At 43.6% G+C, this 17,071-nt stretch overlaps 1 protein-coding gene across 1 annotated transcript in view; it reads right to left on the bottom strand.

Moving 5' to 3' along the window:
* SLCO5A1 (solute carrier organic anion transporter family member 5A1) overlaps positions 1 to 14,868 on the bottom strand; it is a 114,387-nt gene extending 99,519 nt beyond the window's left edge. Inside the window, exons 1-2 of the mRNA XM_073329395.2 lie at positions 14,754 to 14,868; positions 11,672 to 13,102 (exon numbers count right to left, since the gene is read on the bottom strand). Of these exons, the coding sequence (XP_073185496.1) occupies positions 11,672 to 12,617 (946 nt within the window). The 5' untranslated portion in view covers positions 12,618 to 13,102; positions 14,754 to 14,868. The remainder of the gene's footprint in view (positions 1 to 11,671; positions 13,103 to 14,753) is intronic.
* Between the last annotated feature and the right edge of the window lie 2,203 nt (positions 14,869 to 17,071).

Genomic DNA, 17,071 nt, shown 5'->3' with positions numbered 1-17,071 from the left:
GCTCTCCCTGCATGCAAGTGTGTTAAACCCTCCCACAACCCTAAGACGTGGTGCTCTGGCTTACGCACCTGAGTAGAACACATTTCTGTGGCCCAGCACTCTGCCACTCAGATGGGCAGCAGCTTCCCTCTGACATGCTAACCCTTATATACCCTGCTGTTACTGGGCAGATCACATGTCACACAGTTGCCCGGTTGCCCGCCTTTCAGCAGAAAGGGCAGGAAACTATACCTGAGGAGTGGGGGGGGAGAAGGGCAGCCAAGATGGATTCTTAGTTGTTGTTGTCTGGAATTCAAGAGGGCATGTGTGTATTAATGCCAAAACAGAAATACAGAAATTCTCCCCCTACACTCCCGCAGTCAAGAGAGCACATGCAGAACAGCAACACCTCTGTAATATAACAATTACCGCTCCATGAAAGTATTCAGTCATTGAAGCAGATGATGGATCCCAGAGCAATATGGAGCCTTCAGAGATCCAGGTAAGTGCAGGTGCCAGTTAGAAGCCAATTTTAGAACATGGTTATATGCTGTAGGCTACTCCTTTTTTAGCTCTGCTATTGAATAATTATTCAACAAGGACTGAATTGTGGCATTAAGCCTCAGTAATGCATTGTAGATTGTGTAGTTCTATCATGTCAGTACAACCTCAAGGAAATATCATGCCTTGCGCTGCCTCCTGCAGAGCACAGAAGTTTCACCAACCTTAAAGAGGGAGCATCATACACTTCCCCTCACCTCCATGACCACCCAACCCCCATGACTGGTGAAGAAAAGAGGCACCGCCATATGGCACTGGATTCTAGGTGCAATAAATGACTTTTGTGATTATAAAATACCAGAGCTTTACTTCAGCCTTCAGCCAACCTCAAAGTCATTTATTGCCTTCAATTACTTCATCACTATTGACATTATTACTGAAATAAAAACATTTCTGACTTCTAGAATTTCACTTTCTGAAGTTCCTATTTTAAGACAACATATTGAAGACTCAAAAAAAAAATCACATTATCTATATTCCCCCCCAGAGAATAAATTTTCCAACGGATACTCTCACTGATCCTTTTGCAAGACAGCTGCATTAAATCAAGTCTATATAAACTGCTCATCAGGTGCACAGAATCTTTAGTCCTTAATATTTCATTAAACTAGTAGAATGTTTGGAAACAGGAGGATTATAAACTACTACTGAACTTGTTTTCACCACAAACAGCTTAAATTCACTATTAAACTTGCACTTCATTGGCTAGAACTAATAAACTGAAAGACACAATCATTTTAAAAATCCTATTTAAAAAAAATATTTTCCTTACCTGTGATTCTAGTAAATTAAATTATGGAAACAGAAAGGATTTTATGACCCCAAATCTGTAGCTCAGGGGGTGCAGGGCGCGGGGCAGAGACAGGTTTGATTCACCTTTGTACCTTCCAAATTCTGAGCCCTGCCAGGGGCCTCCCTGACCTCCAATGCAATTTAGAGCACCCGGTGGGCTCCTCTGAGTTAACTCAACCTTACTGGTCACTAGTAGGCTACTCCACTAATGCAGAACAGCTGAGGGCTCTGTGCTCTGACCAGGTCCCTGTGCCGGGGCTACACAAGAGGTTGATACAAGACGGCTCCTCCAGCCCTGTATTGGTGGGAGGAAATATGTCCCCTTGACATGTGTGCACAGTGGGGGTTGACGGGGGAGGAAATGTGTTTTCCCTGCCCCCCACCCCATATGTCAATGGGACGATCTCCCTGGATTCCTATGCCTTTATGCAACCAGAGCAATGTAAAGCGGCCACAGTGTGGCCTAAAAATCAAATTTACCTTTCATTTTGTTTGTTTGCCTTTTCCATCGTTCTCAGGCTGAACACTGGAAGTAAACTAGCTTAGCATCAGTCACTAATGAATTTCATGTTCATGTTTTCATGTACTGCTGCAATAGTTCAGTGCACAGCAGCGGAAGTCTCAATGGAACAAAAGCATTTTTTTAAAATACAAGTCTTTTGATTTGTCTTATATTTAATAAAACTTATTTACAGAAAATAAATTTGCAGCTATTTTAACAATTCCTCTTTAAATATACATAGAGAGAGTACAACTTGCATCAAATGTCTGATAATATATATAGTGGGTTTCCAATATACCATTCCCTCAAATACAAATGAGGCCTTGCTTACACTATTCCACTAGAGTGTATCAGTTTATCAACCACCCCAGTTCCCTTGTGAGTAATTTCACCATCTCCTCTATCTCAGCTACACTAATGTACCTCACAACCTGACTCCTGTGGAGCTCCAGTTTTCAAATATTAATCTAAACAGGAATAGGGTGAAAGAGAAGTTGATCAGATCTAAAAAGAGAAGGAATAATGACAATGCCCAGATAAAAGCAAGTCCCCCGAGCTCATTCTAGATAAAAATCTAACCAGTATACTGGTTCTGCATTTTTTACATATGTAAAGTTCTAAGGACCAATTGGTTTTGTTTTTATTTTAAATAATGCCACTAAAAATCCATTTGACTCTTTAATTCAAAGTTGCAAAACTGACAGACCTTTCCGCTAGACACAGGTGATTAGTGTTGTTTAGCTTTGGGATTTGGCATTTTACACTTAAAAGGTAACTTAATGCTTTACAAAATTTAAAATGTTTTTAAGTTGTTGCTGCAGCAGGGCAGTCAAAATCAGGAGAATAGAAAAAAAATTCTGGATTCTCTTTGTTTGGTTGGTTGGTTTTTGTTTGTTTGTTTGCTTTTGTAACAAAATAGCAGATGAGAGCTGTAGGGGGAAAATAAATAAATAATAAGAAATTAAAAAAGACAGTGCCCCTCTGAAGCAACAGCAGGGGTGAGGTGCACAAAACAAAAAGAAGCAATGTTAGAAACACTGAGCCTTAAAATGGCTCTGTGTAATCAGACTGTCACTTTGATAAAGGTGCATGAAAACTCTGTAAGCAAAAAAAAGAAATAGTTACACCTTATGTAAAAATGGATATGGATAATGTTATAGAAGTTAAACTATGGAAGGAATGTGCATTTTCCCCAGAACACGTGCAGGGTATATTGTACAAGGGGCAAAAGAAATGCAAACATACCATGCTACTTAATTAAAATGCTATTAGGGCTCCAAAGGGAGCCACAATAGGTTGAGTTTTCTTTTTCAGATTGCTGTGTGTTTTGGAAGCAGAAGTTAAAAAAGTAATCAAAACTCTGGTGGAAGTTGATTGTGTCCCTTTTAAGATATAGTCTCTGAGCTGCTGATGGGTTTAAATCCAAAAGCAGGAAGCGTCTGTGAAAATGCAAATTACCTAAATGATAAAGGAAGGAAAGAACTAGCAGCACAAAGAAGCTGCAGATAAAGGACATACCTGGTCAGCAAACTAATTGTCTAAATAAAAGGCATGGGATAACAAGATAATTTTAAAAGAAAAGGAGTACTTGTGGCACCTTAGAGACTAACCAATTTATTTGAGCATGAGCTTTCGTGAGCTACAGCTCACTTCATCGGTGTAGCTCACGAAAGCTCATGCTCAAATAAATTGGTTAGTCTCTAAGGTGCCACAAGTACTCCTTTTCTTTTTGCGAATACAGACTAACACAGCTGTTACTCTGAAAGATAATTTTAATAAATTTAATGATAACAACTACCCCTGTAACAATGTATAGTGTGTATGATTTTTGGAAAAATCCTTTAAGGTCATATTGTAATGATGCTTCTCAGCTATTACTGTAAATAAACTTAAAGCTTAACACAGCAGGAAAAACATTATAAACTTGGTCTGCTGTATAAGAAGGGAAACTGAAGTACCCCACCTCATGAATTTAAGGACTAAACAGTGGGATAATTTCCCCATAACCCTTAAAAGATAGAAGCCATTGAAACCTGGCCTGCCTATAGAACAAAAACAGGAAAATATGGGGGTAATTCCTCTGTTTTGCCTGCAATCAGTAAGGGTATTTGTAAAAGAAATATTTTAAGCAATAATCTGCCACCCCAAAAAGGGATAGAAACATGTTCTTTTGTCTTTCAGAAAATCAGGAAAAGCTGATGTCAGCTGAAGAGCAACCCAATACCATGAATCTACTGTCACAATAGAAATTGTGTTTTGTGTTCTATGTTTTGTCTCGTCGCTAGCACTGTTGTGTGTTTTAAAAAAAAAAAATACTGCAGACCTGCAGGTAATTAAAAATAAATTAAGCTCTCTGTCACAGCTACAGGACAGCCTGATACAAAAAATAAGTACATGCCAATGCAGACTTGGTCCAAATTGGTCTGAGTAACCTAAAATTGGTCCGGGTAACCTGGGTAACCGATGGAATCTTTGGCAATGGCTTAATACTACCGCATGGCTTACGCATAAGAAAAAATTTAGAAATAGAAAACTACACAGCCATAGCTATGGGATGCACTGAAAGGCAGATACTTGCCCTAGCTACTTTGGAACACAAAATGTTCTGGGTCGTATTGGGAAATATTAAGGGTTTGATGCATTTGTTAAACAATGATCTCTTTCTTTGTTTTGACACTTATCAATATGAATGGATGCAATATGTTTCCAGTATTGTAAAACCAGATTTGTTAATGGGAGAAATTGTTGTCAAAATTGCACGCCAACAGTCCCTGGAGGCAAAGGTATTGAAGGTTAGCCCACTCCCCATATTACACATGGGATCCTTCTGGCTACCCTGGACCTCGAGCCGGTGGGCTGGGGAGGGAGGGAAGCTATTGGACACTAGAGGTTGTACTGAATGGACTCCTCAAAAGTGGGTGTGCCTCACCTTGCTTGTTGCCCCAGAACCTTGTAGTAAAGATACATCACTAGGATCATGTATGTGGGATGAATTGGAATCACAAACTCAAATTGCCTCACAGTACCTTCTCTTGAATAGGCTACATAGAAAGTGACACTGACGATTATAAATCTTAGCATCAAAAGGTGGATTATGTTGGATCACATTAAAGAAGTTCTGTATTAAAATCACAAATGAGTTTGATTCTCCATAGTTTAAATTCCAGGGTATTGCTAATTAAGAGGTCTCTTGGTTTTTGGTACTGTTTCTCTCCCTCTGTGTGTGAAACTTGCAAGCCGCTAATTGTGTTAGTACATTCTAAGACAGAGTCTTGTTCTCAAAGCAATTCTTTGTAACTACTACTCACACAGAGAGAGACTCAAAGCAATACTCTGTAACAACAGAAACAGCACCCAGAGACTCCCTGCCCTTTTGTTGTATTCATCTCGCTTTGTTAACAATTGTGATTAAAATAGAGATAGAGGATGTATGTGGATGGATGCTTGCTGTGGATAATAACTGAATGATCAGGGAGGTGCCAGCCTAAGAATCCAGTGTCCATCGGCTGAAGAAGGCGTCAAGTGGAAATAACCAGAGGACCCCACCCGGAGGGCAGACTGGAATCCACCCAACAGCCTCAAGAATGGGAGAACCAAAGAACAAGATAACATCTGGCAGCACAGAGCCATCAGGAATGTGCCATCTGCTGATTGATTCAGCAACAGTATGATGAAGCAATTCCCATAGACTGGCATAGGAAGAAACTCCTATAAAAATGGACTCTAAAAAGTGAGAACTTTGGGGTCTGATTCTGCAAACCAACTTCCAGGAGCATCAGATGAGCATCTGACAAGGCCCTGCTCCCTCTTCATGTCCAGGCCACCTGGACAGGTGGCTTGGCATGAGCAACTCTAAGGCTGGTAACTTTTATAACAACCTTATAGAACCTGTATGTGTGCGTGTATGAATGAGTGTGTGAATAAATATGAGATTGAATGGAATGTTATAACTATAACTAACTGCTTACTGTGATTCTTTCTGTATTCACAATAAATGTGGCATTTTGCCTTTTCCCCTTTAATAAGATCCTGATGGTTTTTATTGTATTGGTATAACATTGGATGTCCATAAAATAGCAAGTATTAGCTTTACCTTCCCACTACTGTTTTTTAAAGTCCTTGGTGGCATTATTCTTGGCTACGTACAAGACTTACTCCTTGAAACCTTTAATTTGCAGTTATCAGTGCTCATAAGCCATCCAATCTGGATCCTACCACCAGTTGTGAATAGGGTTCCCAGGCATCCAGTTTTCGACCAGAATGCCCGGTCGAAAAGGGACCCTGGCAGCTCCGGTCAGCACCGCTGAACAGGCCATTAAATGTTCAGTCGGCGGTGCAGCAGGGCTAAGACAGGCTCCCTGCCTGCCCTGGCTCCGCGCACACCTCTACACAGGGAGGCTCTGCGCGCTGTCCCCACCCCTAGCACCAGCTCCACAACTCCCATTGGCTGGGAAGTACAACCAATGGGAGCTACAGGGGCAGCACCTGTGGGCAAGGGCAATGTGCAGAGCCCCCCGGCGGCCCCTGCACCTGGGGCCACAGGGACATGCTGGCCGCTTCCGGTAGCAGCCTGAAGTAAGCAGTGCCCGGAGCCTGTATTCCGAACCCCCTCTCATACCCCAACCCCCTACCCCCTCCCACACCCAAACTCCCTCCCGGAGCTCACATCCTGCACCCCAACCCCTGCGCTCCCTCCTGGCACCCAAACTCCTTCTCAGAGCCTGCACCCTGCATGCCCTCCTGCATTCCGAACCCCTCGGCCCGAGCCCAGAGCCCCCTCCGGTAACCCAAACCCCTCAGCCCTGGCCCCAGACCAGAGCCTGCACTCCCAACCAGAGCCCTCAAACCCCCCACATCCCAACCCCCTGCCCCAGCCCTGAGCCCTCTCCACACCTCAAACCCCTCATCCTCATCCCCATCTCAGAGCCCACACCCCCAGCCGGAGCCCTCATCCCCTCACGAACCCCAACCCCCTGCCCCAACCCAGTAAAAATGGGTGAGGGTGGGGGAGAGCAAGTAAAAGAGGGAAGGGAGGGGAGTGAATGGGGGTGGGGCCTCAGAGAAGTGGCAGGGCAGGGGCGTGGCAAGGATGTTAGGTTTTCTGCAGTCAGAAAGTTGGCAACCCTAGTTCTGAAATTAGCAGGGGATCCCTGCTTTTGGTTTGGTGATCCCACTTCAAATGTCAAACGAAAATTAAGCTAACAGAAGACGACGGATGCTGGATCCCCACTAACGGATGTGCCATAATGTAGAGAGAAAAGTTTTTTAATGTTAGAACAGTAAGTATTAGACTGCATTCCAGAATTATTATTTATTAATACAGTAGTGCCTAGGGCCCCAATCAACAGTCAGGACTCCACTGTGCTAGGTTCTGTACAAACAAGAAATAAGAGAACTGTCCCTGCCCCAGGGAACTCACAATCTAGCCAAAGAGCTTTCTCTATGTTTGGATTATATTATATATAATTAAACTTCCTGGGTTCAAAACATGGAGAATTTAAGATAGGTAGGAAGGTAGAAGGAGAGCTATTTAAACTCCTCCCCACCAAAAAAATATGACATATTTCCAGTACAAATAATAAAGTGCTCTGAAACAAAGAGGGAATTTTGGGAAGAGGTGAGCTTAAGTGCCTTTACACAGCATGAGGGGTATGGGTATGAGTGCCTAATAACACTCTTCCCATCAAATGCTCAATATCTCATCTTTTCAGGAGATAAATTATAATCAAGAGCCACAAGTGCATAAATCATGGTTCCTTAAGGCATCCAAGAACACCTTCACTGGATTGTTAGAATTATTCAACGTGTAAGTCAGTTTTAGAATTTGTCAGTTTGCAGGAATGGTGCCAAGAGTACAAAAAAAAAAGTTAAGGCCCAATCCAATTCTTATAGAGATCAATGGGACTTTGCCATTGATATAAATGTGAGTAGAAATGGGCCACTAGTGGATAATTTGCATATATCAGACCACTGAAAGCAGATATGTCTCATAATAACAGAGCCTACAAGGAAGAGAATGGAGTAGTGAATAAAAATAACCTACTGATTGCCCCCTTCTGTTTTGGATTCTGCTGCTTTGACTCTTCTTATATTTCTTAGGTGCCTGCCATGATAGTGATTTTTTCAAAGACATGAGGGCCTCCAAATTTCACATCTTATACTTTCTCACTATTCATATGTTGGCACAAAAGTGTCAACAGGTGTTAAGGAGCATGTGGAATCAGTGCAGCATTGCTGTTACAGAAAAGAAACTTTTTTTTGAAAAAAAGAAGAGTTTACAGCACTGTGTATATTTGGGCAGTTCGCACATCACTGCTTGGCACCTTTGTCTTAATAAAAATGACATACCACCTTGTAAATTGGCACAGTGCCATCCTGACAGATGGGCTGAAGTGTAGGCAGCCAAGAGACTATGTATAAGCATCAAATGTGTTTTCTGAGAGCAGGACTTCCAGCCAGGAACGTTAAAACAGCTGTCCACCCTGAGCTTGCATGAAGAGGATATGCTATTGCCACTCAACCCGTGAGCTGGATTAATTTAGAAAATAAATAAAATAGCTTCCACAGCCCCATACGGTGAGTTTTCGTAGAATCAGGATTAATGATCTGCAGGGGCTTTACAGAATTACAATTAGTGTAAAAATGGGCAAGCCTTAAAGGGTTGTAAGAGGTTTTAAGCTCTAAGGTTTTGCAGAACTTTTTTAAAGTTGTATGGTTATAAACAAAAAGTCTCAATTAAGAAATATTTTTCAGAGCAAAATACTCAGAAGCAGAACAAGTTCAATTACCTATGTCAATGTCTTTATATTTTGAAATATGAACGATTTTTTTTTAAAAAAAACAAAATACATGCTCCTCACTGAGATATGCTTTACTAAGCATCAGCTCATTGTTTTTTCTCTTCAGAACATCTCTCAGCACCCATAACCCCATCCCTTCCTTTCTGTTTGCACACAACCCACACACATTTATACTTTGCTAACATTTGTTTAGCTTGTCCTGACGAAGTCTCATTGAATTGAAAATTGAATATTACATACCACAGATGTGGGGGTAATGCCCACGTGACTAAGTTGCAGAGCCATGTGACAAATGCATTTATTCTTCACCATCAGCTACCTTGCCTGCCCTCTGCCCACTAATCCATCTCATCATCAGGACTTCTAAGAGTTCAATCCTCTGAGCAAGTCTCAAATAGCCTTATTTGTTTAAATCAACAGATAAATGTTTTCTGTTTTCACAAAAGATGAAATATAATATCAAGTTTACCAACATAATATCACTGATCTAAGCCCCAAATGTGCAACATTCAGTCCTGAACAAGTGGCAATTTTAAAAGTCCAATATATTATTCAATCCCACAGAGCTTTACACTGTTGAAGAGAGGCAATACCCAGATTTCCAATGGAAAACAACACTTGCTTATAGCCCTGTAAGCTCCTGAGATACTGGACTATAAAGCTGTGATATTTTTTATATACAACAAATCTATTTTAGAGGTCTTTGTATTGTATTCATTGACATTTTTCTCCCCATAATCCCTACATTGATGGATTCATAGGCTAAATGGTTCAAATGTGGGTGCCTAAAGTTAGGCACCTAAATAAAACACATCTTTTTATGAGTTGTACATCTGTAGCAAAGAATCTGAAGCCAATAATGTTGCAGTCAGGGTAAGTGAGAGCAAAATCAGTCCTATAACTCCAGGCTCACATCCATTTCTTCATACATCTCCAACTCCCTTTTGCTTTGCTAATCTAAAAGACAGTCTTTTAATACAATGAAAATCAAAGTATTTGTTTTATTTCAATGTCCTCCACTCAGAGCACTTGGGCAAGCAGAAAAACTTTCACTACAAACACACAATTTCAGAATCCTGATCTTGCTTCCCTCTTCACCCAGGACTCAGAGACTGTCCTTCTGCTTGCCACAGAAATCTCTCTCTTTTTCGTGAAAGTTTCAAATCCCTTTCTCTGCTACTACAATCTATAGTTACTAATCCTGACCTGATTGCTCCCTCCCTTCCAAAAACCAAGAAAGCTCACTCCATGCTACTTTGCATTTCTACATCAACACCACTTAACCAGGGGGGAGGAGGGAAAGGAAAGGTACTCTGTTGCCTACTCAATATTTCACTATGATAAAACATATTAGGTCTTTTTTGAAAACCAGCACTGCCCAAAATGCCTTGGGCTTTGTAAAGACACCGCTTAGAGAACTAGCTTAAAAATGGTTCAGGGCACAATCAGATTGCTGATGAATAGGTCAAAAGGAACAAAAATAGTGAACCTGGGGCCTTCCCCATGTGATCTAATATTTCTGCTTAATACAGTAATTACATGCAAACCTTCTCACTTCATTAGGCATGTTTCATTCATGAATGCCCATTTTCCATGGAACTATTGCTTTTAAGGTTAACTTGAGGGCAAAATAATTTAACTCTACAAAAACAGGTTTCAGAGTAACAGCCGTGTTAGTCTGTATTCGCAAAAAGAAAAGGAGTACTTGTGGCACCTTAGAGACTAACCAATTTATTTGAGCATGAGCTTTCGTGAGCTACAGCTCACTTCATCGGATGCATACCGTGGAAATGTTTCATATTCTCTGTGTGTATATAAAGTCTGCTGCAGTTTCCACGGTATACATCCGATGAAGTGAGCTGTAGCTCACGAAAGCTCATGCTCAAATAAATTGGTTAGTCTCTAAGGTGCCACAAGTACTCCTTTTCTTTCTACAAAAACAGTAATGATGAGCATCCAAAACCATTTAGTAGTCCTCTCAATCCCTCACAGAGACTCTAAATTCCTTTAAAATAGTACAGTATAATGTAAGCAAGCTTAAAATAGGATAACACAAAATACTACTGTAAACATGGAAACCAGTGGACTGCTTCCCCCATAAGCACATTTGGAGTGCTAGCCTTGATCTCTAAAAGCCTACTGGTCTGTGACCCAATTATCTGAAAGATCACCTGTCTTCCATCATTGGAATTACTCTCAGGATTAAACTACCAAGGGCCAGGTGCCGGCTGTTCTCTGGGGGTGACCTAATATCTCCTACCAGTTGTCCGCCAAAATCTAAAGTTGGAGAACTTCAGGGGACAGCCTGACATGCATTTCTGGTCACGTTTTTGATTGATTTAAGGATCAATTTAACAGTTGAGATGTGGGGGAGGGACTGTTTAATTTTGTGACGTTTCCATGGAGGTTGATTATTTCCCATTATTTTACTAATGTTTTTTAAATTATGTAAAGTTTTCAGATGATTTAGTGATGAGTGCCAAAACACATTTCTAAAAAAGGATAAATAAATGTTAGGAAAATAAAGTATGTTATTCAAATATGACAACTCTTCCACAGTATTCACAAAATGTTATGATTCTATGGTAAACGTATGTTAGCTGAAGTTTTGAAATACAAGGCTTCATTATTATCAAAGATCTCTTATGGAACATTGTAAACTGTAAAATAACATTTAGTTCTGAAAAACTGTTACCTACAATTGTTATTTATAACCCCAAAAATTACTATAACTGACAAACATTAGAGAAAAAGACCCACTGTACATTTGAGACCGTGTGTGTGTAGTCAGTGTCACAGTTTCTCAAAAACAAGTGACACTAACTGATTATATATAAGAGAGAGTTGGTCAATACAGCAGGGGAGAGAATAAAATAAATTTTAAAATGTCACCATTACACTACAAAAAGTAGCAGGGAAACTCAGGGCAGGTGTAATACCTGGAACTAACTTTAATTCATTTTTTGAAAAGGATTAGATTTTGAGCCAATGGTGTCCCTTTAAAAAGCTTACAGTTATTTTTACTAAGATGCCTTACCTAGGTACAGTGATGCATTTTCTTTCTTGACATTGTCATCTAAGTAGGTTGGTCCCAAGGTATAGATGGGTGTGGAGCCCATGCCAATGAGAATTTGTGCACAAATGAATAAAGCTACATAGAGGGAGTGATCATTTCCACCTGAGTCCTTGACACAGGCCAGTGACTCCAAATGGTCTTTGGCGGTATTATTGCCAGTCACACACAAGCCCTCGTTAGAGAGGGAAGAGTTCAATTCTTGGATCTGATATGGTGGAGAGATGAAATGAGGTAAAGAAAAAAGTGCAGCCCCAAGAGCAATGAAAAACCCACCTATGGCAAGCCAGAGCGGCCTCCGTCCGCGCCCCCCAAAGTAACTGATGAACACCACAACCACCAGACTACCAATATCAAAACAGCTGACCAGCAGCCCAGACTCAGAGCTTTTCAAACTGTACCTCCTTTCAATGGTGGTAATAACACTGCTCAGATACCCAGAGACCATTAAGGACTGAATGAAGGTCAGAAAGCACATGCACACCAAGAAGAAACGGGAATCTGTCAGCACCATGCTGAGACACTTTCTACCTGGGAGAGCTAGCAACGTGGAAGCTGGGGAAACACCTTTGCTTGTGCCAGCAAAGTTATTACAGTCTGTCCTCTCAGTGAAACTCCTGATCCCTGAAAAGCTGGAGGCTGTGAAAGAAAACACAGTCCCAGAAGCACCAGCACCGTTACTGTGAGCTGATTTGTCGGTGTCAAGGCCACATCTCAGGTCAGACCTTTCTTGGAAACTGTGCAGGAAACTCTGTTCTGCCTCAAGGAGGGTGCTTTGTGTTGCGGTAATCCGAGGAGCAGACCTGTTCAGAGCCGGCAAACTTTTGGACCTGAAGCTCTCCGCTTGATCCTCCAGTTGCTGTTCTCTGGGGGAGAATGGGTGCTGCTGCTTTATCGCCCTCGACGCCATGCTGGCAGCAACTCTAGTTTGGGTTAAGTTAAAAAAAAAAACATTGGACACATCGTATTGTTCAGTTAGAACCTCCGTTGCCGTTTCATCATGCAAACCCAAGGAAGTGTAACATATTCTCTGTGGATTTACTTCTCCGACTCCAACACACAACTAACCGTGGCACATATCAATGTATAAGAGCACATGTCTAGCGGTGTCCTTTGTGGCTCCATCCTTCTTAGAGCTTTTCAGGGAGCTATCCTAGCAGCCGAGCTATGAACAGCTTGGACGGTGCCTCTATCCTTCTGCTGGAACATTTCCTACGTGGATTAACTGGCCACGTTTAACAATGAAAAAGTGCCAGGGTGTAAGGTACAGCCCAGCCTGGGCAAGGGAGAGCCCTTGGTCATCTGCATCTTTGCCTCTTCCTATCCGCAGGCTGCAGCGGGGAGGCTGTCGGCACAGAATCCTGTTTAAAACCTCCTGAAGTTAAATCTGCCAATCTGTAACGCAGAGAGATCAAGCAGAAGGTCAGTGTGCTGCTTTTGTCCTGCTTTGCCCGGCACTAGCTCCCAACTGCAGCTCCCTGACCCGAGACTAGAAAAGGACATGAAGGGTTCTGTTGCCAAACTCCCTCTCCACTCCTGAACAATAAGAGCAGGACGTCTGAGACCCTTTCTCAGCAATCGTATACCCCCCTCACCCCCACCCCACCCCCATTCCCTTGACTCTGTCCAGTTTAAAGCTTCTCTCTTGTAGTGGTCTCATAGTTAACCTCTCAATTACGACTCACTCAGATTCATTTTATTTTGAGGGAACTAATTATAACCATTTTCATAATCATAACCACCCCCTACTGGATTGCTCCCACTGAAATAGAAGAACTGCAAGACATTTGAACACACTCAGTTTATGTTATCTGTGAAAACAAAAGTACAGATATTTGTATAAGATGAATGTGTAATATATATATATATATAAAATCCATGTGCCTCATTCAAAGAGAGATCCTATTATTTACAGCCAAATGCATCAGCAAAAGGTCAACATACCAACTCCTTTATTTTCAGTACTAAAAATAAACACACTGGAATAAATATTCAATTACAAATATCAGGGACACTGCAGACTGTCTGCATCCCACACCGAGTTCGCCTGGCTAGCTTCCTAATCTACGGAGACTTGGAAATCATGAGCGGTATTTCTCAAAACAAGGAAAAGAAGAGGACACAGGAAACAAAGAGATTCAGAAACGCGACTCTCTCTAGGCACCCATCTGATGCACACATGCAGCACACAGAAAAGCAAATAAATTTGTTAGTCTCTAAGGTGCCACAAGTCCGCCTTTTCTTTTTGAGAAAAGCAAATAGGGTCCTTACAATACACATAGATCCACCTGGTACATACACAGGCACAAAGAGCTAATGGAGCTGTAACTGCAGGCACAGATTACATGCATACGCAGAGACATACAGTACATATACAGAATACATGCAGACCTACTCATATGTAGTGCACACACATGGTAATCAGTATACCGCTAGTGAAATATGTCTCTGCGTGTGTCGCCATCTGGGAGAGTAACTGCTGGCCTTTGTGTGTCAGCTCTCCTTTTGTCTTTCCGGCCAGCTCCGCTTTGTGCAACCGGTGAAGACAGACACAAATACACTGAAAGGGAGAAAGCAGGGGTCGAGGTGGAGGGTATCAGTTCAACTCAGCAGCTGCCACTACCATACAACTCGTGCAATAAGTTCCATGTACTCAGCGCGTGCAATGACCCCCATACAATAACCAGCCTGTCTCCAGCCTGTTCTCACAGCATAAGCCGCACGCGTGCATGCACACACAGCACCTTCAATGACTCCCACTCTCTCTCCATGGAGCTAGCAAGTGCAGCAACTCCCGCGCAATAACGTGCACGTGCGTAACACGCTGAAGAGCCCGCGCGCCTCTACGCTGAGTGGCTCCCAGTTACAACCTGCATGTGTCGTACGTTCCGCGACCCCCGCGCACTGTTCTGCGCGCCTCTCCACTGCCTCCGACCCAAGCACGTTCAGACACAGCGGGCGGGGGAAGCGCGGCACGGGGGAGAGTCACTGAACCGCAGGAGGGCTCCCAGTACCGACGATAAAGAGGAAAGAGCCTGTTACTCACCCCGCAGGGCGAGGCGCTGCGTCAGGGGAAGGGGCATGGGAGGGCCCGGCTCGGCGCGGTCCTGGAGGCGGGAGCTACACGCTGAGCCGGACTCCCGCGGAAGCCTCGCCGGCCGCCGCGTCCCGGCAGCGGAGCAGCCCACGCAGGCGCGCCGGGGCAGCCTCCTGGGCGGGGCGGGCGGGGCGCGGGTCTGCCGGCGGCCGCCCCTGGGAAGGGTTCTGGGGAGGGCGGCTTGGGCGAGCGCCCAGGAGCGCGGTGCGCCCTGGAGAGAGGGATGCCCCCTGCCCCGCCGATCCGCACCGGTCGCTCAAGGAGCCAGTGAGCGAGCTCGGTCGTTTCGCCGTGGCCGGGGGTAGGACCGGCCAGCGCCCGCGGGGCGGCATCTGGGACTGGGCCAACTTCTGTGGCAGAGAGAGAGAGGCGCTTCTGCGGCTGGGAAGCGCGTCTCTCTCACCGGCAGAAGTTGGTCCAATAAAAGCGATGGCCTCAGCCCTCTTGTCTCTCAAGTATTGCTAGAAATCGCCCGATCATCCTGGGCAGCCCGTGCACCCCTGGCTGCTGAGGGAGGCTCGCCCCGCCCCTTCCAGCTGAGCGCCCCCTCCCCGCTGCTGCAGCCCAGAGCCCCGCACCGTGGACACCGGCCACTGCCCGAGGCTAGCGTCCCCCGGCCCTGGAGTGGCCCCAGCCCCGGCGTGCCGGGAGGGTGGGGGGCGCGGCCCCAGCTCCAGAGCGCTGGCTGGGTAGGCGGCACGCGCAGCGCCAGCCCCGGCCCGCGGTGGGGCCACTGCATAGGGGAACTGGGAAGAGGGGGCCAGAGCGGGAAGCAGGAGGGGGCTGGGGGCGGAGCAATTGGCGGGGCCACCCCTGGGTGTCAGAGAAGGCCCAGCCTTGCCCAGCCTTTGATACCCACTGCCCATGCATACCATGTCAGACTAAACCATGATTCACCTAGTCCAGTGTCCGGGATCTGATGGTGGCCCCCAGAAACGCTGCTAAAAGCAGCTATGGAATAACCTAATCACAGGGAAAGTTTCTTCCTAAGCCCCTTTAGTTAGAGGTTGTTGTGTACCCTGAAGCATGAGGGTTTAGATCCCTTCCAAAACTTTGAGGTTTTTTGTTCGTTCAGTTTCGTTAAATCCCTACTGCAGTAGAACCTCAGAGGTACAAACACCAGATTTACAAACTGACTAGTCAACCACACATCTCATTGGGCCCTCAAGTACACAATCAGACAGCAGCAGAGACAAAAAAAAAAAAAGATACAGTGCAGTACTGTGTTAACCATAAACTACTTAAAAAACAAAAAAGGAAAGCAGCATTTTTCTCCTGTCAAGAAAAGTTTCAAAGCTGTATTAAGTCAACTTTTCAGCTGTAATCTTTTGAAAGAACAACCATAACGTTTTGTTCAGAGTTACGAACAACCTCCATTCCCAAGGTGTTCGTGACTCTGAGTTTCTACTGTGCTATTATAATTCTGGACATAGTCCTGCAAATTATTAAAGGTATGATTTGACAAAGCATGCATCAGTCTACTCTATTTTGACCCATTCCCTATCCTAAAAAGATCATGAGTATATGATATGAATATCATAATATTACATGTCTGCTTTGATTAACTAACAATTGGTTCAATGCTCCTTACAACAATGAAAGAATGGTAGGCAAAGTAGGTGGACTTGAGGAATAAGATTCAGTTGTATTTTGGAAACTTTTTGTATTTCCACTAACAGAAATCTTAGTCTTTAGGCTGTGGTCACTAAATTACATATCTATTTTACTTAAACTTTTTCTCAGTGAGTTGAAATACATCTTTTATTGTCAACCTTTCTCTGATATTTAGCCATCAGCGCATGCTAAAACAGAGCTCTTTATCTTCTCCCCAGCCCAAGCCCTCTCACCCTCCTTTCTTGATCATTGTGGATTATACCACCATCCTACCTGCCACTCATGCCCATAACCTGGGTATCATCTTCAACGTGGAGCTCTCTCTATGGCCTCACATCTTGCAAATTCTTTCTGCATAATATCTCTGAGTTACAACATCTCGTATCCCTCCTCATCACTAAAACGGTCATCCAGGCTCTCATCATCTTGCATCTTGATGCAAACAAACAAACAAATAAAATCCTTTTCTCTGGCCCTGATAAATGCAATCCCCCCCACACACACACACACACACCCATTCAGAATGCTGCTGCAAAGATCATTCTATTGTATCAAACATAAGTGGGACATTACGCCCCATATTCTTCATACTAATATTATTATGACATGAGTATGGCATAATTATGATGTATTTTGTGCAAGCTAAGGCATGT

This window comes from Lepidochelys kempii, chromosome 2 (genome assembly GCF_965140285.1).
Source record: "Lepidochelys kempii isolate rLepKem1 chromosome 2, rLepKem1.hap1, whole genome shotgun sequence".
In the NCBI taxonomy this organism is placed as follows: Eukaryota; Metazoa; Chordata; order Testudines; family Cheloniidae; genus Lepidochelys; species Lepidochelys kempii.
The sequence above is the reverse complement of the archived record's forward strand: the minus strand, read 5'-3'. Positions and strand labels throughout refer to the sequence as shown.